Source organism: Pholis gunnellus (assembly GCF_910591455.1).
Source record: "Pholis gunnellus genome assembly, chromosome: 7".
Classification (NCBI taxonomy): domain Eukaryota; kingdom Metazoa; phylum Chordata; class Actinopteri; order Perciformes; family Pholidae; genus Pholis; species Pholis gunnellus.
In genome coordinates this window covers 15,712,826-15,740,280 of record NC_136533.1, presented here as the reverse complement: position 1 = coordinate 15,740,280, position 27,455 = coordinate 15,712,826, and the positions used below count along the sequence as shown (strand labels likewise).

Genomic DNA, 27,455 nt, shown 5'->3' with positions numbered 1-27,455 from the left:
CTGATAATTTGTTCCGCTGCAGGATGCAAACACACTGCCTCCTAAAGTTTAACGAGTCCCCTTTGAAACCTGCATTCCAATGTTTAAATATTCATGACATATTAGTTAATCGGGCTCCGCATTTTCATGAAATTTAAGCTCTTACCAACTTAAATGATAGTAATAGGATGATTTAATACCTCAATTATGGAGTTTTTATCTGTCTCAATTTGATAGAGGAGTTATTTAATTACAATACATTAAAAAACAGCCACTTTGAATATCTCCTCTGGTTTACAGATAAATTAAATAGTTGCTTTTTCAAATTTAGAAAATACACAACTCATTTCCTTTAAATCCTCAATAATCATCAACTTGGCAATGCATGAAATGATTTCTTCTCACCAAAAGTGGCTGCCCGTTCAATAAAAATAAATGGAAGCGTATGTGTTTTTTCTGTCTCAAATAAGCATATTCAATCCTGGTCTATTTTGGAAAATATACATGATTTGCAGAAGCTTTAATCTAGGCTCACCCTGTGGGCAGCTGGTAGAACAGCCCCTTATTAGATTGTGAGGTCTTAAATAAGTAAACAGTACCACCTGCTGGGCAACATTGATATCATTTTAAGACATAGTTAGAAATAAGGAAACGTATAACTCCTTCAAAATGTTAAGCTTATAATACTGCACATTAGTCTCAATATGAGAATTGTGACCATGTCCTCCAGCAGTGGATGCAGCAAACATACAAGTGTTTTAAAAAGAATGAAAATCTAAAGACAATTTTAGAAAGAAAGACAAAGTTAAGTTCCTCTTTACTTTGTTCTTTATTACACATTAAATAGGAGTGGTGAGATTCATGGCAAAAAATAGACTCGTATGAGATCAGACCACCACTCTACACTGCCCACAACAGGTGTGTTGTAAAGTGGTCATTCATTCACTTCCCTAGACCTGGACCCAGTCACACTCTCTAATCACATACACAAGAGTGGAGTGAACCTCCATTAAAGCAACATTCATTTAGACACACCAACAACATGAAGCACAATTTACAAAATATGCACCTTTCAGTATCACAACTATACAAAGGTTGTTAAAATATGATCCAGGTACAAATGATACATTTCAGAAATTAGCTGTTGGCACGCAATCAAAGGAAGAGGAACATTTCAAACATTTCAGTAAAACTACTTTTTGAAACCGTATTGTTAACAAGAGAGGGTTCCATAATTAAAATTGCATCAACAGTTATTATCTACTTAATGGTAAAAGAGGTAATAATAAACTGGGTCAAAATTCATTAATCCCAAAAGCAAAATGTATAATGTCTGGATTTTCTGTATCAATAACTTTGCTCTCCTGGAACAGCATTGTGTCTATTTCTTGAGCACACGCATGACAAAGTCAATGTTGTCTGGTCTCTTTCTACGGTCTAAATGTAGCACCTAATGCAAACATGAAAGGCAAATAAAACCCCAGGGGAACAGCTTGGAAATACAGGTCGACTTGGGAAAGAAACTAGGACTCTTTTTTTAATAAATTCAGACAATGTTCTCTAAAAAACAATTTGATGGCAATTATTGCCTCATTTACAAACATCAGTTCCAGTTACACCACCACGACAAACAAGCTTTGTGAGAGAAAATGACAAATTACTTTGCTGGACAATCATTTCTGTTGAAAGGCAGCCCACCAAACAATTTCAACACTTTAAAAAAAAGAAATGAATCCAAAAACTCTTTCGAAAAGCTCGGCAAAAAGGAAGAATCTGAAAATCCATTTGGACAACATTTTAAACAACCTCTGTGACACCACACCAAGAGAAATGTTCCTGAAAGCTGCTTTAAAAAGATGCATTCTGCTTTCTAGCCAGTCCAAAAACTAACGAGTCCACAGCTTAGGAGAACGTGCAAGGCAGGACACCTCTATGGCCGGCTACTGGAGAATAATGAAGCCTCAAATTGAAAACCTAACAAACATTGAATAAAGAGCTGATAAACGGTCCTCATACTGTTCAAATGTGACACCTGGATCGCGACGATGTTGACAGGAGAACTCTTGAACTGTTTTTGTAACAAATAGCAATAAAGTGATTATTGTCAGGATAAATTAAACAATCCTGCAGTCGAGCCTCAGAGTAAAAGAAAAGCAGGCAATATTTGGCCAGTGAGGTCCTAGAAGCTGCTCGATAGCCATCCCAAGGCAAGAATCCCTGCAACATAAAATGACTCTGGCCAACACAAACCTGGCTGCTGGTCTCGTTCTATCATCCAGAAAACGGGTACAAATCTGTAACTTTGAATTTGTCATTAATCTAAAATGGCTGATTTCTTACTCACAAAAGAAAGTAATGATTGTTTAATATAAAAAAACAAGACCGTATGATATCCACTTAGGTTAAAGTTCCTCATTGCTGGCTCTATTAAATGCATTAAACAGAGGACGTTTGCAATACGCATGTCATCTCGGACACATTGCATGCAAAAAGGAGAAGAAAAAAAAACATTTCATGAAGGCAAGAAATCACTCCCCACACAGTACAAAGCATTGACAAATTGCAAATTAATTAATAGCTAATTAGGGTGTTAAAATATTCGGAGAGGAGTTTGCATGCATACTTATAATCAGTGAAATAACTAAGTCATACCTAGAGGAGGCAATTACACAGTGGCTGGGACATTTGGTGCTCATCTGGCTGAATGTTGGTCCCTTCCTCAGATCTGGTTTGTCGACGAGAATTGGGATAAAAAAAAAATCATTCTTTGGCATCCCAAACTTAAAAGGGCATTACAGAACCTTTACAGGTCATGCACCTTTTAAGTAAGGGGGGGAAAAATTAAAAACTTGGTAATGAATAATTTGTCAAACATGAGTCTTGATGCAATTAGCTTACAGCTCTATAGGTATATAAAAATTATCCAAATCATCCTATAAAATCAAAATGTTGGACCAACACATGTGGGCAACTGGCACTAAACTGAAAATAAAGCTTATTGGTGTCCAAGTAGCAAATAATAAAAGAAAGGCAGAAAAGGGTCAGGTTTAGTATTCAGTATGGTGGGTATTGAGAAAGAGGCTAATAATTTAGTGTAATGTACAAAATGTATTACTTTAACTGTTCAACATAGTTCTTATTTTAGTCTGTCTTGAAAAGGGGGCGATTATTCACATAAGTGTACACTTTGTCTTGGACTTCTTTTTCTTCTTTTTGCCCTCCTTGCTCATCTTCTCCTTATGCTTCCGGATTTCTCTCACTAATGTGTAAAAGGCATCATCAACGCCCTGGAAAAAAAAAAAACAATAGAGACAATATATTATTGAGTATCAGGTTAGTATTTTCACACCAGAATACCAACATGAAAAAATATATGAAATAAACAAAAATTATACAATCTGAAACCATTTAAAGATTGACAATGTTGAATTTGCTGAATTTAAAGGGTGATTCCACTCTTTTTGAAACATTATTGGGACAGATTAATCTCCAATCAACACTCTGATCTTTAATATCAAACTGATGTGTAGCCTTGACTTGTTCCACTGCAAAAGAAACTTAAGTATTTCTCATCAAACATTTTCATATCTATGAACGTTTAGTTGAATTACTTTTTTTCCCCAATTGAAAATCAGAAGTGTCAAAGTGTACATCAGCATGACACGCACACCAGAGTGCAGGTGCATTTCTCAATCCATTTCAGGCTGTGTGAAGTACAGACCAAACATCATCAATGTGTTCCAGAGTGAACCTCAGTGTTCCCACTGACAGTAGCTGCAGTTACATGAGCCAATTTATTTACCGCTGAATGTAATCAAACCAAATGTATAACTCCCGCAGCATGTTTAAAGGGTCGCTGAAGTTGTCCTGTTTACATTCGCAATAATCTATGTACAGTCCGCCAACACAAGCAAACCCACAAAGGATGAACCTGCAGCCAACGGTTGGCACCAATACTGGTTTACTGCTGTGGGTTTGTGCCAAAGCTAAAATTAAAAATACAAATATACTAACAAGAGTTATTGAACAGAAGGCGAGTCTAAAACTGATGAATATAAAAATATTGCTCCCCTGGGAAAGATGCAACACTCACAAGCAACAAATAAAAGAGTGGCACGACTTCCGCAGGTTCTCAAGCCAATTTATTCTGACTGAGGTGTTAAAATGCGGCTTTTAAATTCCTGCTGAGCTCTTATTCTGATTTTTAGTGAATAAAAAGGCTCCATGTAGATACAGCTAGTGTCTGCGTGAATAATAGACAACAGTTTGTTGAGTGCAATTAAAGTGATGACGACTCTGCAAGGAGCTGCAGCGTAAAGAGCCTGAGGTCACTTCAGGTTGTGAAAAAAAGACAGCAGGAAAGGAAAGAGACTTTGGGGTTTGTGGCCGCAAAACAAAACAAAAAACCTCACCCACAAACACACACGCACACAATTTTTGTTCAAAACATATCTGCCAGTTTCTTGGACCACATTGTCCTTGGAAACATCAGCACATGATTTGCATAATCTCCTTTAATAACACGCGTTGGCTCCCTAGCCCACACACCTTGCTTCATGTTGATTTCAGCAGCTTGAGACACTTTCACACTGGTAGTTTAGCCAGAATCTGGGAACAGTCGCCTGGAAATTGGCCTTTTCTGAACATAAGGGGGGGGGGGGGGGGGGGGGGGTCTTATTGGCTCTACGCCAACTGTAGTACGGCTTGTGTGCAGTTGGAAAGCAATTCTTTTCTTCTTTTCTCACAGAAACATACGTTTCAGTGGTATTATTTTCAATAAAAGACATAGAAAATACCTCACTGGTGTGTGAGCAGAACCTATGATGCCATGTTAGAGTTTTTACTGGGAGGGTAGTAGTGTTTTGTTCATACGGTTGTATTACTTCATGCTCACGAGGAACTGCCTGCTTGCACACATCTACATGCTTACAGTGATCATTTCCTTATGGGAACAAGGGAAAGGCCTGCACCTTGATGAGGAAAGAATTACGCAATGTACCCCCGGATCGGCACAAAAGTAGAACGTGTGAAGGCAGACCGGCATGGTTCAGAAGAGGGGGGGGGGGGGGGCAGTCAAACTCACGTTCAGACTCAAGTAAACCAAACCCAGTATGAAAACGGCCTAAGATCATTCTCAGCGATGAGACACAAACACTGAAAAGGGGAGAAATCATCAGCTGTTTCAGCCTCGTTAGAGCTCCACCACAGCCCCAGTAGAAACCAGCAGGTTGGCTTTGAGAACCATAAAGCAACAGCTCTCTTTGCGTGTCCTCTCCCATTGCCTTCTCCACAATCCCCACCAACACACACACACACACACACACACACACACACACACACACACACACACACTAGCACACATACGGGCGCACGGCTGCATACACTTACCCCTTTCACATCACAACACACTTTTTAAGCTTGACACAGCGCGGCGTCTTTTCTTCCTTGCTGAGCTTATTGAGCCGGTACTGCCTGATCTCCCGTACCAGAGTGTAAAAGGCATCTTCCACTCTCTGCAGCATTAGAGACACAACTTCCCTCAATGTTGAGGAATACAGGGAGGACATACTGCATGGGTGCATGTGTTACAGCTTACAGATACAAAAGGAGTGAAGCAGAACCAGTGTTTTGAGGTGGGTCTCCCTGCATTGTCTGGCCTGTCTTTTAAAGTGATACTCCACCCAAACTTTAGCTTGTGAATATCAAACACTCACCTCCTGTGTACCAACTCCTTTTCAAGCATGAACAAGTTCTGTTTCCTCTCTTCTCAATGAAGAGTGCGTTTATAGAACTCCAATGGTTTTTGTGGCACGAAAAAAGGTACCAAAGTGTCCTTAAAAATTAAAGGAGTCATGTTATATCCCTCTTTGAAGCTTTTACAGAAGCAGTGCACTTAGTTGTATTTTGGCAAGAAGATAATTGTTGGGACCATAGGAGGTGTATTATGATGCAGGAGTGGTTTGAGAATGTTTCATTGTAGGAATCCACTCAAACTTAACTAAAAATCAAACTGTAATCTTTAAAACAGACGCCGTTCAAGCCTCCAGTGGGTGAGTGAAAAGATGAAGGTGGAGTATCACTAACCGTCTTGCCAAATATAAAGAAGAGGCGCATGCATTAGGAGCATATTTTGATTGTGCATTATACTGTAAGAGGGAGATTTCCCAGAGAAGTAAGATGAAATCCCTAAGACCTGGCAAACAATAGGCGGCTTTCAATGCATGAAAATGTTTTCTGGTCCAACAGCAGCAGCACAGTGTGGATAGTGATTTATTGGTATTACAGATCTGTAAGAAATTAATCATTGTGTCATTAATTCCCCCTGCACCAGAAAGAGCCGTGATTCACCCCAGGTCAGAGAGATCAGGAAAGGATGTGTTTACAGATGCACTGTGTCAGTCAGTCAGCCACCTACGGCCAAGCTCACGACACACACACACACCATTTGATGAGCCGTGGCAAATCTTCCAAGAACACCCAGTCACAGTAACCAGCAAGCAGAATCATTAACCCCTGTGAAATTACCAACAGTTTGTCCTTTCATGCTTAACACACATTTACTGATCTGCTGATTATTTATAATGCAGGATCCTCTGTAGACGGCCCTAATGGGGATATCATTTCATACATCCATGACAAAGTAGCATGCAATGGTTACATTATCACCCATAAATAAAACAAATTAACCAAAGAGGATTTGAGGATGAGCAGGGCATTTCCAAGCAACATTATAAAAAAAAAAAAGACCATTAGATGTGACACAAATCAACAGCACCACATGACTCAAAACTTTAACTTTTCTTGTGATCCAAGTGCCAAGATGGTCACGCCTTAGCAAGGACACTTGTCAGCCAAATCTCTCTAGAAGAATACAATTTGATTTCATGGTGAAATTTATAGGACTGCTGTGTCCATCAAGCCAATATCCCGGAGACCATATGCATTCAACACTCTCTACAAACCTGTCGTTGAATACTCCAGCAGTTTAGTGACAGACTGAAACGCTAAACGGTTTGAGTCTTGAGGGCGTGGCCGTCTCGAGCTGGACTCTCACCTGTCTGGTTTTGGCTGAGGTCTCGATAAAGGGAATGCCGTAGCTGCGTGCTAAGTCCTGAGCCTGCTTGGTGTCCACTGTCCGGGACGGGAGGTCACACTTGTTCCCCACCAACACCATGGGGACGTCCTCAGAGTCCTTCACCCGCTTTATCTGTTCTCTGGACATTGACAGACACAATAGACATAGCATTGGATTATAATTCCAACGGAGGCAATACTCCAATGGCAATGTAAAAAAATGTAATAAAATGTTTTATAATGTATATCATTTTCTGAGCAGTTTGGCTGTTTCTAGACAATGGGTTGTAGGGAGGAAATGAAGAGTTAGAGAGAAGGGGAAAGACTTACATTGTGATTACAGAATTAGCACCGTACACCCGTAGATCACAAGGATGCCACGAAATATTCTCCCGTTTAACTGTGATTAAAACTCTGCCATCACACTGAGTCCAAAGCCTCCAAACCGTTAGTCTCTTGGCTCACCTATAGTGGTGAATGTCTTCAAAGGACTTGGTGTTGTTGATGGCAAAGACACAGAGGAAGCCCTCCCCTGTCCTCATGTACTGATCCCTCATGGCACTGTACTCCTCCTGACCTGCAGTGTCCAGGATGTCCAGCAGACACGTCTCTCCATCGATCACTACCTGCTTTCTGTACGAGTCCTGGAACAGGAGGTCAGACAGCGATTAGAATTACGGGATTCAGTGGGCCGAGTGTCCATATATCAGCTTAATGAAAAGAGTAAGAGACTGGTTGTGGACGACATCTAGCAGGATACGGTGCATGACTTGGTGATTAGAATATCAATTAATCATAAGTAATGTAGATTTATACATAACATATAAGCAAACTGGATTGTCTACATTGCTTCATCATGACATGATTGTATTGATCTGATTTTGCTTAAAGACGGTACAGAACTGCATTTAAAGTCTGCCCTACTCTGGCTGTAGTAGGTCACTCATTTTCCAGCAGACCTCTAGACTGAATTTCGACTGTGACGAAGCACTCCAGCTTCTCCTTACACTGATCGCCACACTCAATCAGATCCAACACAAATTACTGTCTGATCCAGTGAGTAGATTTTGTTTCAGAGTATTGTATTCAAATAATCTATACTGGAGCTCTAACCTGCAACGGCCTATAAATAATGGATTGACATCATAATGAGACTGTGTTTACTCAGCATAGGTAGAAAGCAGACATGCATGGAAAGTTATTAAAAAAACAGTTTCAAGACTTTTAAAAGACTTAAACCAGAAGAACCTGCTGCAAGGAGGTTCTCGTTGTTCTGCCTCATAACAAAAAACATACAAAACCATAGACAGAGGAATGAACTTGAGAGCAAACAAGTTCACACTTACACGTGCATGCACACACAGAGTTTCTTTACCTCAATGGTGGGGTCATATTCATCCACAAAGTGATTCTGGATGAGCTGAATAGTCAGTGCGCTCTTGCCAACACCACCAGCTCCCACCACTACCAGCTTATATTCTGTCATGATTCACCTGTAGGATCAAAAAAATAAATCACATTATACTCAAGATATTTCCAAAGAGTCATCTGGCACAGCATCATTTCATCTGGGGCACCCTCAAAGCCTTAAAGGAAGGGAACTTCTGGGATGTGTAAACCTCTCTGCACTAAGATGTTATATTCTGCTGTGGATGGTTAAAAGTATTAGGTTAAAAATATTTTGTCAATTAACTCTTATTTGCTTAACTCCTGTCTGACAAGCTACCAGCTCACTGGGATATCTGCATCCTCAGGCTTGGCAGACCGTTGATGTATCAACACTACGTCCAGAGAACAACTAATACCGACGTGTGTGGAAAAACACTTTTCTTTTAATAACACTGCTGATTCACTGGAAAATAGATTTCATGCCATCGTGTTTATTTTGCTTTTCATTTTGAAACTCATCCAAAAAAAATCAACAAGGAGCTTGCAGAAGAAACTACCACAACACACAGAACATTAAAGAGATTATGTGCAAATAAGGGAAGACAAACACTGACAAACTGCTACTGAATTAAGGCAATCTTGCTATTTAAAATCATCATAAGCCCTCAAAATTAAAATCAAAATGCTGCAAACATCTTTAAACTATATTTCTATGACACAAAAATAAGCTTCACGTCACAAATCATCAGGTACTGAAGTGAAACAAAAAAAAAGGTATGAACACAGTACACACAATCAAATGTCTGGATCCAGCCACACGTTCTGTGCTGTTTTCTGAGCAGCAGCACACACACACACACACACACACACACACACACACACACACACACAACAGAAACTAACCCCAGGCACAAATCCATGACATTAAGGCTCCAACATTGAAAAGTTACTGAGAGGCTCTCCGCTGTCTGGCGGCTTTGTGGAGCAGCACCCGTCAATAGTGGCAGCTGGCCTTTACACAAGTTACAGTTACAACACTGCTCACAGCTCTGCACAGCCTGCAGTCAGGGAGGAGCTCCACCGAATAGCATTGGCCTTTTCTAGACAAACAAAACCGAGAATGTAGTTTGATAGGTACTTGACTGACATAATTACACTTTTACTACACCTAAAATGCTCCGCTGGATTTCAGATATTCTACCCAACACCGCCGGGGACTTACACATACAAGCCAGGCTGTTCTGTCCATTAGGAAACCATCTTATCTTTACATAAACAGATAAGACAACTGACAATGTCGCAGACCATTTCAGCAAGCAACACTTACAAGGTGTCTGCTACATGCTTGCCATGAATGTAGTACATGTGTAGTCCAATAATAAGTTAACCCAGTTTTCTCAGTCTCATTGTTGCGGTTTGATGCCTCAAACTGTGGTAAAGTTATGATGCTGTAAGATTTAAATGGGAAAAAAATAATTTCCTGTAAATATGACTGTCCCTGTTATTGTTTGCCTTGTTAAAACAACGTCTGGGTGGCACTGTATATATCAATACCCTTTTATTTAACGTTATTACGTTACGTTTATTCCCCAAAAGATGACCACATGTTTCAAACAGCATCACTCCATGAGACAGCACGGTGGGGACTAACGTTAACAGAGAAACGTGCCACTAAATGATTGAATTAATTTACAGAAGGCTACAATGTTCAACAGTTCACCACCTATGTGAATTAACCGAGGATCAAGCAGGCCGTTCAATGAAAAGCCCCTGCGTTGTGTTCAAGCAGGCAACAACACCCACAGCAGGCTTAAAAGTCGAAAGGAATTTGATTTAAATCCACGGGTCTGTGCCCGCAGGGTTGCCAGATTGGTTGTGTGAGAAACCCTCGCAGCACTGTGTTTAAATAACCAGGCTACTAGCTTAGCATTGGAGCTCGCCCACAGCCTAAAAAAAATAAGCTAACTAGCGTTAGCCCTTTATTAGCAGAACCTCATGTGACATACAAAGAGTAATTCATTAATGCAGCATTGCTTGAACCGTGTGCCCGGACAAACTCGGTACCGTTCATTCAAAAGGGGGAAAGTGGTGATTTTGTAAGCCGCCATTGACAGGCTAACCCAAAGGTCTGCATTGCAGGGCCAGACGGTAGGTTAACAATTGGGCGTAGTTTGCACTGCCAACGAAAATGAATACTCCCACTATAATGATATTATTCAGTGGTTACATGGCACACAAACTGACATATGTACTGAATTAATTAATACAATGTTGCGACAAACCCCAAAGCGACACGCATGCATTAATTGTATCCATTTGTTTTACCTTTTAGCGAGTGGAGTTCCGCGTCCGAAGTAGCGACCAAATAAGTCAAGCTGATAATCCTCTCGTTTCACACGATCTCTGCATTTCCTATTTCACACCGAAACGCCCGCATTTAAGTCAGTCTACCTCGTATCAGAAGCCAGCGGGAACATGCGAAAAAGTGGGCAAATTAATCGATTGAACTTTCCATTTGATCCAGCGTCCGGCCTTGCTGCTCAGGTTGGCCTCCTTTAGTGAATATGGGCGGATACCGGGGCGCACTTTACCCAGAAAGCATAGCTGGAGATTTCAACCGGTTTGGGTCATATCATCCAACTTTGTGTCGCAATGTGGGAAACAATACTCTTTGTTGTGTCCTCTGTAAATATACTATTGGTGTTTTGTGCTGGTTTGACTTAAAACATTAGGTTTATATGAACCCTGGTTGCCTCTGTTGATTATTGTGCAAGTAGCCTACAACAGGCTATGTGCAAACTACGTTTTTAAAATTCAATCTCATCGGAAGCCAGACAGAGGGATTCACATTTATGCTTTAAAGATCACAAACAATATCGTAACTATATAGGTCACATGGTGTCCGTTTCAGGACGTCTCCTCTTAGTATCGTGATCCCTTGCTGCTGCCTGCTGCAGAGTCAACAAAGCCTAGGGGGCGACTCCACTATATATAGGCTCTAAATATAACCGAATTGTGCTGGAGGGACGTCATTCCCAGGCAAGGAAATGATTTGGCAATCCCTTGTCAGTTTTCCAACGTGTTCACTCGGCTGCCTCTTGCGCACTCAATGCGCATAATCAACACATAAATGTTCAGTAACAAAACACAGGCCCAAAGCAAAAAGAACATCCAGAATAAGTCCGCTGAGGGCAAAACATACATTAATTAACATTTTATCCAGTTGGTAGATACGTAGTTATTTCATTACTAAAGTCTTTTGGAAGGAATACCTATTTTAAAAGTCACAGAAATCCTACGATTTATATTAGATATATTAGAAATAAAGTAGCCTGTAGCAGCAATACAGAAAATATAAGCTGTATAAAAGAGCACAATATACAAAAAAAAGACGACACTGTTTTTACGCATGTTTTACATCACATGGCAGAGACACTAGAGGTCACTATTGACTTGTCTAGCAGTTCTCCAAGCTGTACAGCCTCTACTGAAACCACAACTATGTTTGAGATTTTATAAAGGAGTGAAGGCTAATTTCAATCATAATTAGGTTCAGAGTTGTTTTCATTAAAAAGATCATACTTTGAAATTTGGAGAGGCTTACAATTTTGGCTATAACGAACACTTATTGTATGCAGACATTAGTTATTATTGTATCATTTTAGAGATTTAATAATAATAATTGAATACTGATATTCCTATTTTGTGAGAGGGTACCAGTTCTTTTATCTACATCTCAAATAGATGCACTGTACATTTGTCTGAGTACATTTAAACAGTATGTGAAATACAATGTACATAAATGAAAGAACGGTTACACATAAACAAGAATAGATTCCTATCTACATCATATTACATGTAATAATCATTCTATTTCATTATTTAATCCTTATGGACATAAACATTACTATCACAAATATAATTTACTGTCAGTTATAGTTTGCAAAAGGGAATTTAGTGTGAAGATAATCTGGGACTCGTATCCCCACTGATGGGCCGGTTCCCTCTTTAGGTTTACCTGTTGGTACAATAGATAAACACAACTTTAATACAAGCAGTCAATCTATGTATCAAGCACAGAATTGCCTTAGAAGAATAGCATTTGTATAAAATCACTAAAAAAGCCAGAGTAAATAATTGACACCATGTCCGTTGACAGATAATAGAATATACATGAGAAACAATTTATCTTACAACAGTAAAACTTTTTGACATCTCAGCGCAGTAAAATCAAAGATGTACCTGATAACTATAATGATGGCTCCATTTTATTCTCGGCATGGTGACTCACAGGAGCAGCCATCGCTAACATCATTAGTCAGGCCTGTGATTTCCTGCTGGTAAAATGTCTGCCGTGAAAAGGCTCTATAATGGCATAGTTTTGAGAAGGATTCAAATGGAAGTTATAAAAGTGTTTTTTTCACTTACATGAAATGCCCTTCTGTAAATTGAAGAATATATTTCAACCGTAAGAAGAAACTTAATTTGAATAAAACCTTAATCTTGACCAAGGCCTATAGTCCTTACCCAGATGTGATGACTAAAGAGCACTAAACCTGCTGATTACACCGCTCATAAACCGACCACATGGATGATAAAAGATCATATTTAGAGACACATCCAGCTGACATGTTTTTAAAACAGGAAAGTATGTTCGGTCACAAGAGGGCAGTATGTTTCCACTGATGCATGGTCCCATTGTCAAAGGTCCATCAGCTGCTCCATTTGAATGTACTGTAAGTTTTACTTCATCTATATATTTTACAAAAAGTTTATGCACGTTTTTTTATATCAGGTAAAGTGAAAATGTAATTATTTTTACATTTTTTACCAGTGTAAGTCCGCTGTTTAGTCAAGTAGGGTCTGCTGTTGGAAGTATGGAGTGAGCAAAATATTGTGTGTTTTACATTACTTATTTTCATGATGTGTAACAAAAAACATGTTCCCAAATGTGGTGGTTTCACATAACTATCCAATACATGCATCATTACAGTTTGTGTGTTCTCCATTTCACATGGAACTTATCCTACCCTGCCTTTATGGTATCCGTATATGATCTGAAACATGCTACTGCGTTTCAACTGCAGGGTCATTGTCTTCATTTTAATTTCAAATGTATGTGTTACAATTGTATGATATGGCATTGGTATAGTTTTAGAGGCTGCAATTCTGCAGTACCTTTAACAGAATGCAATGCACAACTTTATTTACTCTGAACGCAGCTTATGAACCACTTCCACTAAATCTATTAAATGTTTATTACATCCTCCAGGACTCTCAACACCTCTTGTTCATTAACAAAGTGTCAGAGAACATCCAGAAAGCACTCAAGCAGCTAATCGACACATTTCTATTCAAATCTAAATGTCATTATATATGAGACTTTTGATAATGGGATCCCCCCCCCTCTCCACTCCCACCCCCCAATCCCTCTCCCCTTCCGAGTGTATTGCAGCTTTAAACAGTCCACAATGCCTTGCGGTGTCCCAGTTCCAATGCGATGTATTTACCAGCAGGGAGAAATGAAACGAGTGGAGGGTTATTTTCCGCAGCTTCTTAGTGAGACCGCAAAAGACTAACGCACAGAGAGGACAGACACAAACTTTCGGATAGAGGACCATAGCGTCCATTATCTGTGTTTGAAAGCGTCTCCAGCCTTTTACTCAGTTATTTTCTTCTTGCAGCCAAGCGGTACTTTGTCGCAGTTCGTTGGAAGTGATTTACTGGGCAATGGTGAAGAAGGACACATTTTGCTGAATTGACGCCTTTTACCTGTGTTTTCTGCCTAAACTTCACTTCGGATAGGGAACACTGAGGTGAATCCTATTTGCGCTTTAAAGGTAAGACCATTACACAGACCTAATAATAGCTAAATGTGCTGCGGCGGATCCCGGCGTAGTTGTGAGGCTGAGATAACGGAAACATTTCTGTAGTAGAATAGTTCTGCTACTCTCTGAGCCCACTACAGCCCATTATCGCCATTTCTCCAGCCTCATCCCAGTCAACACCAACAGTATGAGACGGAGGGGCATTGCCACTAAATGCTCAAAGATGCTAATGTCTTATGTCTTTCAGGTTGTTAAATGCAGAGATATCGAGCGAATGCTGCTGTTAATGGTGTCTTTCTCTGCTAGTGTGAGGTTTAAGATCAGTTAAATGCATTTTTCAGGTGTCCTCGGATGATTCGGACTGTATCACCTTGTAGTAGGCCTGTTCTCTTATCATGTTTGGATGTAAAACATTCACTTAAAAATGTTGTTTAATGTTGCTTTGCCCTTCACACAGCACTGTCTCTCACCAGGTTCAACATCTTCTGTAAAAAGTACGAGCTCTCCTGGTTTAAAAAAACCCGTAACACGTCAGTAATCACAACAGAATCTAGTTTAAAATCACTTTTTCGGTGTAAAGTTCCAGTGCTATATGCACCGCTTACAAACATACGTTTGTTCTGCTATATGTAGCGGAACCAACCTGTGGAGTTGTTGGAGTCAAGGTTTTATGTCTAACACTTTTTGATGTAAGAGGATAGCTTTAGTCTAAAAATAGACTCGTGTAATTCAGTGTTCCTTGTTGAATTTGGCTGCAAAGAACTACTACAAAGTTTCAGCTGCTGCTGTAAAACCATATGTTCTAAAAATGCTGATATGCAAGACAAGGGTGTGATTCAGCAGCAGATGATGTTTTGCACACCACTGTAACATGTAAACCTTGGCTAGAGGCCCCTTGTTGCCCCGATTGAAGGAGCCTGCTGCCTGCCCTGCTGGCTCTTCAGAGCTGGCTAGTGAGCAGGGAATATGGCAAGGGAACAAAGGCAGCATTATTGCTGGCCGAACATGCCTTCCAGATGTTCATGATTCTGCCAGCACTGACCTCCCAAATGGGGGAGGCTGCTCCAGCGCCTAATAGTTTAATATCAGCCAGGCACAGAGAGAAAGAAGCAGGCTTGCTCTAGGGCAGGAGCCACTGGAGATCTCTCAGGAGCTGTGGGTGTTGCTCGCAGTGTGATTGGATGTGGGTTTAATCCCAAACACCAGGACCTTCGGATAGAGAGGGAACATTTGGAGTTAGCACTAAAATGATAAGGAAGTGCTGAGCGATGCCTCCGTCTTTGTGTATATTTTGGGTTTGGTGCTTTAGGTAGTGGGGTTACAACATCTTATTTTGTTTTTCAGATATGTAAACTTAAGAATGTCAATTGTTCAGAATGTTACAAACTCAAGCTTTTGATATTCATCCAGTTTAAACACACTTTAGTTTGAACGCAGTGTGTTGAAGTGTCATTGCATAGCCATCAAGACCACAGAGCGGACGGACCCATAGCTCTCTTGTCTCTTCGTTATGGCCCGTTGCATTCTCACAGCCCAGGAATGCATAGCCTGGATGTTATCAGTTTCCACTCTACAGTAACAAGGCCTGTCTCATGCAACAGTCTTTGCCCTACATAAAGTTTAGGAGAGGGTATTGTATGAACTCCATGCTGGCGTACTGATGAAGATAATGAGCTTCTTTATCTGGATCACACTGCAAGACGACCCTTAACTTTTAACCACAGAGGTCCCATCTTGTCCCATTGTCTTACATTTATGTTCTACTGTTGCCTCCCCAATTTGTTTTAGGCTCAGGGATTATACTGGGCTGTAGCACTTGATGACAATCTGGAGGAATTGAAAGCAAGGAAATAGATTTCTCCAGTTAGTTCCAACTGATTTACCACCAGTGCCTCCACAATAAACCAGCATCTGTCTTTGGCGGCTCACAGAGATGTATTTCACAACCGATCTGTTACCAATTACAGCAAAGTAAAAAAATTCTAGTAATTGCACGTTGCTCTGCAGGGAGTGCAATTTGAATGAAAGTTTGGTTAGCAATAGTCAAGGAGGTTTAAGGACTAAAACAGACTGCTGTCGCTTCCGTCTGCAAGAAGTATCCCATTGTCTTTAATTAACATCAGCGTGGGGGAGTTTTGCATGTCAGAAACCTACAATTAATTACTTACTAGTTTTAATTAGCCACTTAAATATATATATATATATATATATATATATATATATATTCCTTCAAACTTGCAATGCTTGAGTGAACAGGAAATAGGTTGCAATAGTGTCGTGGAGGTAGTACTTGGAACCTTTGTGTTTTCCCGTGATTTTTCTCAACCAGGTTCAGTTGCTGCCCTGCAGGCTTTCTCTTGAGTCTCAGTCTTGGTTTTGAATACACATTTTCCTTTCCTCAAATACCCCCGTGTTCACCAATTTGCTAAACTGCGCGAGGCACTTCGTGATGCTTCACATACTGTAAATCCCCAGAAGAAACTCCTACAGTATTTCTTCACTGTGCATGTTTCAGCAGTGTATTGGTTCGTGATGGAACACCCACAGGACCATATGGTAGGCTGTTTACACCAGCAGCCAGTTGAAGGCCTTTTCCTGCCAGCTCAGTGTGCTCCTGTAGGCCTGGAGAACTGTCATCAGCAGCCGAGCGGACAGGCTGCTCAAGGCTGCTCACGCACCTCACTGATCTGAGAAGAATCTTGAGTCAACACCACTGAACCATTACAAGACCGAAACACACATGCTCTGGAGTCATGAGGAGTTTGATGTTTTTGCTGCAGTTGATCAACTCTCAACTGAGCTTAAACAGAATTCACAGATATTTAAGCCCTCCTCTGTCTCATGAAATGCCTCTCTGGCATAAGATGAGCTGCACAAATCAGGGAGCGGGCATCTCCCCAGGCTGTGGCTTTGACAGGCCAGAGGAGTGGAGCTTGCAGAGCTCAGGATGGCACTCTGCCCCGCACCGCTGGGCCTGTATCGCCAGTTGGGTTTTCTGTGTTAATGTTAAGGAATATAAATGTCACGAGTCTGGACCAGAGCAAGTGACATTTATAAATGCCCCGCTGAGTCTTGTTGAGCTTGTGCAAGGAAGAGGCATTGAATCAGCCAGTTTGTTTGTCTTTACCGCACATGAAATGTAGTGTTTTGTTTGAGCAGTTCTCTTCCGCGCGCGTGTGTGTGTGTGTGTGTGTGTGCGCGCGTGTGTGTGTGCGCGCGTGTGTGTGTGTGTGTGTGTGTGTGTGTGTGTGTGTGTGTGTGTGTGTGTGTGTGTGTGTGTGTGTGTGTGTGGGGGGGGGGGGTTAATGAAGATCACTGAATTTTTGTTAACGCCAATTCAACGTAGAGTATATGCGGTGGTCCTTGTAAATCCCTCTGACTCAGTGTTGGTAGTATTTTTTAAGCACTTTCCCCTTCCCCCTCCAGTATATCCAAACCCGATCCACTATGCCTGCTTTGCATCAAGACCCACTCAGTCCCTGTTACTGTTTCCACATCCCCCTGGAAAAAGGGTTAAACAAAATGGTGACAGTGTTTTGGGTCTTGGGTTTTGTTGCTGTGTGTGTGTGAGTGTGTGTGTGTGTGTGTGTGTGACTATTTTCCTGTTCCTCTCCATCCTTCTGCCCTCCATGCCATTTAAGGGCAGTCTGAATGAAGGACAAAAGCACTTTCCAACTAGCTGTGAATACGCCAAGAATAGAGTGATCAAGAGTCCACGGACAAAGGTGACACTCACACACATACAAACGCACAGATTGAACGTATTGGATTCAAACAAAATGAGACACACAGTGCATTTCTGCACTTAACACACACTTGAATCTGCGTCTCTAAATGTCTTATAACTACCTGAGATTTGATTTTGTTTGTTTGTTTAGAGCTTTTTCTTCCTGTTAAAGGGTTTTTGGGGGGAACTCTTCCTGTATTGATGAGATTGAAGGTCCCAGGACAGAAGTTGTCGTATGTGTGCAGATTGTAAAGCTCTCTGAGGCAAATTAGTGATTTGTTTTTTTGGCTATACAATATAAATGAAATTGAATTAAAAAAATGTTTTTAAACGATTAGTGGATTTATTGGTTTGGTAATTGACTGACAATTTAAAAACTTTTTAAAACTCCGTTAATCCTATTCATGATCTTCATCATTTTACAATCAAACATGCTGTTTTAACTTTCTGCTTTATGTAACACTTTTGGGTTTTGGACTGTTCGGCCAAAAGAAGCAATATGGCAATGCCACCCTGGCTGTTAATTTTTTACTTTATTTAATAAAGTAAACAATGAATCAATCAACTGGAAAAGATATACTGAACAACAGTGAAAATAATCATTAGTTGCAGCTTCATCTCTTTGTCGAACTCTACAAATGTTACCTTGCAGCACTTCCTATGTTTTTACCATATTCAGAAAAGCAGTTTGTGGTGCATAAGACATGCTGGTGTGGATGACTTTGTGAATGTGCACAGGGACTACGTGGGCTGGGGGAGGTGTAATTGGTGGGGGGTTGGTGAACAAAAGGACCTTTTGACTCAGTAGTGTAGGTGCGTTGAAGGTTAGATCCATGGAGAGTGATACAGATCTGGGGAGATGCCATTCATTCTCTGTCATTAACTGTCCTTGGAGAACATGTTGAAGGATCTCTACCCCTTGATGGGTATTTCATATACTGTGTCATGTCACTAGTTGTTTCACACCTTTTTAATGTGTGCTTTGGTACTCTGATCATGTAATAGCTGATTCTAGGAATCTTCAAAATGCACCGGCAATCAGTCAGTAGCATAGTAGCATAGTAGCAGAGTATTGGCTGCTCTTCTAATAACTCAGTCAGGAATTAAAGACATAACTATATTACATATGTTACAGGACACTGAACACACCTGTGACATCAAATACAAAACCCTACTCTGCTCCCTCTTGGGCTTCATCTGGCTCTCCCTTTTTCTTTTTGATTATATTTTCATCCCTTCTCTGTTTCACTCTCTGTTCCTGTCCTCTTTGTGTCACTGAATCAATCTTCCTGCTCTGTCTTTTGCTGTTTCCATGTAATTCGTTGTACAAAAGCAGGAACTGGGCTTGGGAATGTGCTGGCAGACTCTTCCTGCACCCCCAACAGACATGTACCTATTCATAGAGAAGAACAAAACAACCGCGTTATGGCCAGCTGGTCCTGGCATGCCTGGCTGTACCGGTCCATTCTTAACTAGACTATCCTTTTACCATAGGCCGCTGCTAAAACAGTCTGTCTATACCTTATGTTTTCTGCTTATTTGACTACTTGTGTAGAAGCAATACCGCAAGTGGAACTGTCTGCATTTCTGTGTGTCTGTCAAGACTTTATCCTTTTTGGCGACTGAAGATTACAACTGTGGCCTTGAGCACATCCTGACTAACCGCTTCCTGTTTTCTCCTGTGTTTCCTCCCCAGTAAAGTAGCCAGAGGGGCTTCAGCTGCCCTGCATCACTGGAGCCTTCAATAATGTCGGGGCAAACACACCACAACCGGCCCCATCGCTTCTGACCCAACATGGAGCTCAAGGTCTGGGTGGATGGAGTCCAGAGGGTCGTCTGTGGGGTCACTGAGGCAACCACCTGCCAAGAAGTGGTGATTGCTCTGGCACAGGCCATAGGTAGATACGTTTCTACTATAAAACCCACACATAAGCGCACCTGAGATACAAACAGACCTGTTTCTGCTGAGTTGTATATTTGACGAGTGAAACTGGATTCTGTTATTATGAATGGGGCTCGGTCCATTAAACTCATACCCAGGAGATTCAATGCAATGCATCAGTTACTAGATTGACACCTAATAGATCTTTGGGTTAGTCTTTAGCCATCGTCATATTTTGTGCTCACATATATGACGTATATGATTAGCATCAAGATGTTTAAAACTGCAGTGTTTTAAAACATTGGTAGCTCGCTGTCAACAATAAGCAGTATTTCTTTTTGGCAATCAGCGTTGTGTCCACCCAAGGATTGTATACTTCTGGTTTATTAAGTCACGCTGCTGACATCAGATGACGTTCTGGTGTCGGTTTTGCCAGGAACATTAAATGACAGCTTCCACATCTGCCTTGCTGAATTCCTGATCCAAAGCCTTTTTTGTCACTTAGTGATTTCTAGTTCTTTTGAACTGCTTCTCCAAACTGCACTCACGGAGTGCCGGTGAAATCAGGCAATGGATTTAGTTAGAAAAGACAATCCCGGCTGTTTGGCGTACTTTAAACCAGAGCATAGCTCCTGTGTGCTAACCCTGCCCTCTGTGTGTTGCCTTACCAGCATGGACAAGATCTTCACGTTTGTTACAGTTTGATCTGACTGTATACTTCCATGTTCGCTATGGTCGTACAAGATCACTAAGTGTTGGTCTAAAAATGTCCCTCGCCCATGTAATGCGTCATTTTCTTTGTTAGTTAACATGAAATTCACTTTCATGGTATTCTGGTAAACTTATGAAGTTGTAGTATTTGAGTATCTGGCCTACACGTAAACTTCCTGCTGGGATACGGTGGCTCATAGTCAGAGGCTTTATTGGTGTACTTTCTTGGATCTAAGCACCCCCCCTTCCCATATGGCTCCTCCAGGAACGGAGGCACTTTAGCAGACCGTATTGACATCACTTCCCACAAAGAGCAGGGTAGGAGGAGGGAAAGTCTGACTCATCCCCCGGTCTCATGACAAACTGAGAAAGCAGCACTTCTAAGCCCCCTCCACTGCATTTTTTAGATTAACAATGTATAAACCCTTTTAAGTGATCAGACATCAATATTGATTTAGAACTTTGGTGTTTCTGTTTACACGCTACGTGTTTTGTCTAGGTTTCCTCCAAACAGCTTTAAGCAGTTTATTCCTGATAAACATTGAATCTTATGTAACGTGAAAAGGTTGCTCGTAGTGCTGAAGCCACTGAGAAACACCCAACACTGCAGCTTTTAGCCTATTTCAGCTGATTGTTCTGTTTTCCAGCTCGCATTACAGCATCACTTATAAAGTCACTGTGAGCTCTTGTCAGAAACCACACTCTGACGAGCTGGACCAAATTTGAATGTTTCAAATTTTAGGTGGCCAGATCCATGGCTCAAACAGGATGACAATGTTGCTCTGTGTCTCTTCAATGTGTAAGAAATCTTACACAAAGATGAAATGTTATCTTAACAGCTAGGTACGATAACAGTACATCATGGTTGCATTTCAGTAAGTTTGCTTTGCAATCTTTTACCACTTTAGTGGTCAAATTAGCTTTCAGAAGCTTTAGACAAAAGTCATAATCCTTGCAATTTGGCATAACCATCTACCCTATAAGAATTTGTTACAATTTGTGTTTTTTACAGGTCGCACTGGGAGATACACTCTGGTAGAAAAATGGCGTGACACGGAGCGTCACCTAGCCCCTCATGAGAGCCCTGTGGCTTCTCTGAACACCTGGGGCCAGTATGCTGGGGATGTCCAGCTGATCCTGCATCGAACAGGCCCCTCCTTGACTGAACGACCTCCCTCAGAAGGACCCCCTCTCAGGGGGCCTGAACGTGGGCTGCACCGGCAGAGCCTGCCTCCCCTCGCAAAGCTTCGACATCCCAACGATCGCTCCCTCCGCCGCCGTGAGCCGCGTCGTAAGTCTCTGACGTTCACCGGTGCACCCAGAGGCCTTAGGGAGATATTGAGCGGAGGCCGAATCGGCGAGGCCGAGGCAAAGCGAAGACTCCTCCTGGGAAATGGTGGGAATCACCACCATGCAAGACCAGCCATCGGGACTGCATCGCCTGGGCTGTGGGCCTGTCGCATGGAAGACCTGGTCCGACTGGTCGGTCTACAGAGAGAGACTCTCAATGTGCTGGAGAAAAAGCTGGAGGCCTATGAGGCGGAGCTCCAGGCCTGGGCTGAAGGGCGAGGGGAGAGAGGTGGAGGGTTTATTGGCGACCCAGGTGGAGGAGGAGGGCTGATAGAGGAGATCCTGAGGTTGGAAAAGCATCTGAGGAAGAATGACGTGGAGATGGAGGAGGAGGAGTTTTGGGCCACTGAGCTGCAGATTGAGCTGGAGAGTGAGAGACAGCTGGAGGAAAGACTGCAGGATCTAAGGGGACGCATGCAGGGCTGTGAAATGGAGATTGAAGAAAAGCTGTCAATGGTACAGGTGTGCTATGTGTGGGAGATATTGAACAAAACATCCTGTATTTTTGATGCAACTTGTGGGGAAAGATCAAATTAGAGCTAAATCAAAGAATACGAATTTGGTTCTATTTCAACATAGTCGTTCTAGTGATGTTTACACATTATAGTTGGTGCCTTGCCTCTTTTTCCATATCTGTGCAACTCTGCCCCATCAGAGTGTGGAGGCCGGCCTGGAAGAGGAGCGGCTGCAGAAGCAGCGGCAGGAGACCCAGTGGGTCAGCGAGGCAGAGGCTCGGTCCCAGGTGCTCAGGGCCAAGACCGAACTGAAAGCCCAGGAGAGACAGGCTGTCCAGCTGGAGAGCAGCTGCAGAGCAGTGGACAGGTCACTTGGACAAGGCACCAAGAAACTGCAGGTAAGACGCATGCACTCATTCAAGTACTTATTTTTCAAATAAACAAAATAGTGCTGCAGGGTGATGGAGACCATCCATGAGGAACAATGCATTTAATCCTCTGTCCACCTGAATCGTCCCTCGCAGTGATGCTGAATCCCTGCCAGTATTTTTTACACTTTAAAGTCTGTTTACCGGTCTTGGGGAGTACTGTGATAAAAGTTATATAAAGCCATCTATGTCTACAGAGAGAGCTGTCTGAAATATTATAAATTGTCTCGAGTAATGTCACTTTGATGTCAATTTATCTGAGATTGACACATTTGTTCTTATGGTAACGTTTTATTGTTTCATCTGTTTTATCAGGGTTTACATTTTACTTTAATTTGTCTTGCTTTGTTGGGCCTCACTGTTGATCTTTATGTTGCTTTATTGCCTTGCTTTGTCTCTCAAAGCACTTTGTAAACTCAGTTTTTAAAGGTGCTATGTAAATAAAGTTATCATTATTAATATTATTATTATAACGGACTTGGAGATTAAAAGTAATATTACTAGTGTCTGGACATCAAAATACTATAACGCACGCTCATACGTCTAATCTGTACCAGTAGATGTCAGTTGGCAGCGATTGGTAGCGCTCACACGTTTCCCTCTTCTCCTGCTGTTTCTTTGAAGGATATGCAGCACGAGCTGGAACAGCTGACCAAGGAGCTGAGGCAGGTTAACCTGCAGCAGTTCATTAAGCAGACCGGCACCAAGGTCACAGTGCTGCCTGCTGAACCCAGTGAGGATGAAAGCACTCACAGCAGTCATGTTATAGGTAATATCTTTTTCTTATAAACATTGAATGGTTGTATTTGTGTTCTCTTGATGAATATTGGAGTTAAAGATGCAACTCATGCCACAGGACATGCTTTAAATATAGGAGTACAGTACATATCGTGTAATGTATGCCTAGGCGGACCTGTTCAGCCAGTGATGTCCGCAGTAGTCTGTGTACGCGTCTGTTAGGCTGTATAACCGAGGCTTAACTGATCTGAACTAGTCTGAACCGAGACAAGTATTACAACTTATTTGAATGGTAAAGTGCATGCTGTCTGAGGATAAACGCTGCTTTTTGGTTGCCTTTCAGACAGGCGAGACATGACTTGTTTTTTGTTAAAGTGCACTTATTATTTTTCTACCCCGTGTCTTGACAGCCCGCTGAGAGAAAATGACTAAGCTTTAGAGTCCAAGTGTGAGTGTGTGAATGTGGGAGAGATTGTGATAGAGAGACTCGGGAGGGGGTAGCGGAGAGAACCGTTTTAGTTTTTACCTACTCCAGTGGCAATTATAGTCTCCATGCCAACAGCTGCCTGGATACAGGCAGACCGGTCGTCATTCATTCACCCTACTTTCTCTGTCTAACCCTCAATCCTTCTATCACGCTGTCACTCTATCACATGCTCAGCAGTGTCCGCGATGGGCTCTTTGGACCAAAGCTCTGTCAACCTAACTAAGAGCACTGAATAATGGGAGAACTGTCACATTAAAATAGAGACGATCCACATCAGCTGTCGGCCAGCCGGTTATTGAAAACTTCACAGTAATATAGTCCCAATAACATAATTAGTGAGTAATAGTAATTAAGGTTGGCTTCCAGGAGCAAGTTGGAGGTCAGACTAGAGCAGTGCATCGTGTGTTGTTACCGGGGACACAACCATCAGCCTGGAATATTAGGCTTGAAACAGAAAGAGCCGCATATCCAACTTGCAAAACAAAGTTTATCTACAAAAAAACCCTTAAAAAATTAGACTACAACCTCCCACCATCCCTATGAATAATGTTGTACACCACATGCCCAATGCCTTAAAAACTCATGTAAATTACTTTTTTTTTTTTACAGTTTACATCCACTTGATTTGATTTTGGTTCAAACACAATCTTAACTTGAATATGTCACCTCACCAAAGAGCCCCTTTTTATTTTATTTTTGTGATTGCATGACATATACTTAATCATTGCATCATTTAGAGCAGTGGGTCTCGTTATGAAAGTTAACAGTGATGGATTTCAATTATGAAGCATAATGAATTGAGCAATCATGTCCTTCCAGTAACCTTCCAATTCATGTGTGTGAAATCAGCCAGCGCTTTTGTACCTGGCCATTAAATTCACTGCATCTGATGATTCTCTGCATGGCTCGGTACTGCCCCCTGGTGGCACCACAGCAGAGCTATCGCGTAGCACCCACAGGGCTTTGTTGTTGTTGTTTTTGATCTGACTATATATTTTCTGCACCAAACCTTTGAAATAGACTGAAATAGGTTTAAGTTTCTCTCTTTCATATGATTTCTTATTTCTCAGATTTAGTTCCCCTTACTGGCTCCCTGAAGCGTCCGGTGTCGTCGCACCATATGTCCAGTCACCTCCGGATCCTCCACAGCCCGCTCACTTCCGGCCTGAATCCAGAGGGGATCTACGTGTGAGACCGCTCTGCTACGAGGGAACACGCTATGTCTCCTTTCCAGAGGTCATTTCACCTCGGAACACATTTGTAAGTGGATATCTTTGTACAGGATACCTCTGTAGCACACTACTATGCACTGTTGTCTCAATTACCTGAAGGCAAACTCGAGCGTGAAGACTCAAAAAGTGAAGGAACAATGTTGAACTTGAAATGGAAGTCGTGGAGCACTTGGTGGGAATGAAAGATGGTTGGAAGGAACGACGGGAAAAAACAAACAGCAGCAGCACCAAGTCCAGTCTCTGGAGATATTAGGACTTTCTCAACATCCGGCTGTTGTGGACTTCCTTTATAAACATATCCACTTAATGTACTTTAGTAACTGCTGAATGATTTGTATTGTTTTCTCACTAGCATCATGATTCAAAACGATTGCCTTTTGAATATTATTCTTGAGAATCTTGGTATGTGAATTTAATAAATATATCTCTAAAATCCTATGTAATTTCTGTAGTGAGTATGTTTTACCCAGCATAACGTCTGGTTCTTATATAAGTAATGAAGGATCCACTATAGTAAACCTGTCTAGATTCTATTGTTTTGCATATCCGAATGTATTCCTGTTGCTCTGACTCTCTGTTCATGTTACAACTATGCACAAAAGCTTAATAGTTTTGTTACTGAAGAATGTTACTGTGTGTATGTACCAAAATGATTGCTTACTGTAAATGTTTTCTTACTTTTCAGCTTTATTTAGTGAATTATTATATTTTATTACAAAGCGGTGCATTCACAGTTACAAAAATGCAGTGCCCTCATTCTTGCAGTGATACCTGCATAATGAAACAGTGTAAATGGCCCTCTTAAGCTGATTTTTGTTGTTAAGATTACTACACAGTATATTTTTGCCAAATGTATTATGCTTGTTTTTTCTGTAAGGATTGATGGCCAAAGATTAGCAGGTCTTGTTGCATGATTGTGTTGTTAATATAGCCATATCTGGATGTGCAAAGCACCCACAGAACAGTAAATCAGATAGTTGAATCTGGTGGCATGTAATAATACAATGGATAGCTACAGCTACAGTGTGTTTGAGCGTGTGAGCGACGTGTGTGTGTGTGTGTGTGTGTGTGTGCAGGGTCAGAATAGCCAAGGTATGAAGCCCCTCTTAGGACGTAGCTCAGCTGCTAATCACATCAAAGTGCCTTATATTCATTCCACAGTTGGTGTATTCAAATAATGTACAGTAAAGCTTTAGTAGACATATTGATGCAATGATCGTAGTCAGTTTAGATCAGCTGTTGCTAAATGTATTAGTGCCACATTGCTGCACAGAGAGAAATGGCAATGGCACGGCATCAAAGAGGAAACAATGTTGTGTTTTTTCTGTCAGTATTTTGTAGAAATGTCAATGGAAAGAACAATAGAGTGCTTTCCACTCTGCTACTGTATTATTGTCACCATAATACTATATGCTGTAAAATGCATTCACATTTAATCTGATTTATTCCATCATGCAACACATACTGTATACTTTAATCACCAGTTTATATCAGCACCGTCACCCAGGAATAAAAGCGTTGATGTGATACAGAAGAGAAGTCCACCCTGCAACAGTCAGCATCTACAAAAACACAACACAATACATCGTCACTACAGTTTGTCTGTCTCTGTCAGTTAAAGGAGGTAACATTCTTAATCTATGATAGTCTATATATTGGAGCGGATTTTCCCTTTAAGAAACCACTTGTGTGCTTTTTCCACCCGGGGATGAGACGTAGCTGTGGTCACTGTTTACAACCATGTATGTTCTAGAAAACTCTAAGATGTCGACTGTACATAACCTGTTTTTATTTGTCCCTGCCTTAATATACTGCAAAGCGTTGACAGATGTATGGCTGTAACTGGCTGCTGATATGACATGAATTGCATGATTCAATAAACCATCTGACAAAATGAAATGTGTCACAACTGCCGCTCGTGGTAACTGTTTGCCAGTGGATGCAAATGAGGAGGAACTTGCACTGCTCTACATGTTTTTCAAGCTTTTCGCCAGTAGATGGAGACGTTTACTCAGTATTGTTAGAGACATGAGCACAACATGGCTGGGAGAGAATTAAGAGAGGAGCCTTAAATGACAAATGTCATGTATAACATGTATATTAATACAATAAAACAATGCTACTTGGCTTCACGGGAGGTTTAGTAGAGGATGGTGTCTGATTAAACAAAGGCAT

General features: G+C 41.3%; 2 protein-coding genes across 4 annotated transcripts; one reads left to right on the top strand and one right to left on the bottom strand.

The window, feature by feature from the left end:
* Positions 1–796: 796 nt before the first annotated feature.
* Positions 797–10,997, bottom strand: kras (v-Ki-ras2 Kirsten rat sarcoma viral oncogene homolog). 2 transcript variants are annotated; one of them, XM_079162631.1, is made up of 6 exons: positions 10,768–10,997; positions 8,429–8,546; positions 7,519–7,697; positions 7,034–7,193; positions 5,368–5,492; positions 3,138–3,266 (listed from the first exon to the last, which is right to left on the bottom strand). In XM_079162631.1, the coding sequence occupies exons 2-5, from the start codon at positions 8,537–8,539 to the stop codon at positions 5,373–5,375; spliced, it is 570 nt and encodes a 189-aa protein (XP_079018757.1). In that variant the 5' UTR covers positions 8,540–8,546; positions 10,768–10,997; the 3' UTR covers positions 3,138–3,266; positions 5,368–5,372. The 2 variants fall into 2 exon arrangements, with proteins under 2 accessions (XP_079018758.1, XP_079018757.1); XM_079162632.1 differs by lacking the exon at positions 5,368–5,492 and having other exon boundaries at positions 797–3,266.
* A 3,012-nt stretch (positions 10,998–14,009) lies between these two features.
* On the top strand, positions 14,010–27,164 carry rassf8a (Ras association domain family member 8a). 2 transcript variants are annotated; one of them, XM_079162573.1, is made up of 6 exons: positions 14,010–14,282; positions 19,694–19,895; positions 21,603–22,396; positions 22,596–22,793; positions 23,448–23,592; positions 25,119–27,164. In XM_079162573.1, exons 2-6 carry the CDS (start codon positions 19,793–19,795, stop codon positions 25,238–25,240), a joined length of 1,362 nt encoding a protein of 453 aa, XP_079018699.1. In that variant the 5' UTR covers positions 14,010–14,282; positions 19,694–19,792; the 3' UTR covers positions 25,241–27,164. The 2 variants fall into 2 exon arrangements, with proteins under 2 accessions (XP_079018699.1, XP_079018698.1); XM_079162572.1 differs by having other exon boundaries at positions 21,603–22,402.
* The last annotated feature ends 291 nt before the right edge of the window (positions 27,165–27,455 follow it).

Coding starts and splice junctions, on each gene's coding strand:
- rassf8a (XM_079162572.1), top strand. CDS start 19,793: ATGGAGCTCAAGGTCTGGGTGGATGGAGTCCAGAGGGTCGTCTGTGGG. Junction 22,794..23,447: donor AAGGCACCAAGAAACTGCAG/GTAAGACGCATG, acceptor GTTTCTTTGAAG/GATATGCAGCACGAGCTGGA. Junction 23,593..25,118: donor TCACAGCAGTCATGTTATAG/GTAATATCTTTT, acceptor CTTATTTCTCAG/ATTTAGTTCCCCTTACTGGC.
- kras (XM_079162631.1), bottom strand. CDS start 8,539: ATGACAGAATATAAGCTGGTAGTGGTGGGAGCTGGTGGTGTTGGCAAG. Junction 7,698..8,428: donor AATATGACCCCACCATTGAG/GTAAAGAAACTC, acceptor CTCCTGTTCCAG/GACTCGTACAGAAAGCAGGT. Junction 5,493..7,033: donor CCTCAGCCAAAACCAGACAG/GTGAGAGTCCAG, acceptor CTAATGCTGCAG/AGAGTGGAAGATGCCTTTTA.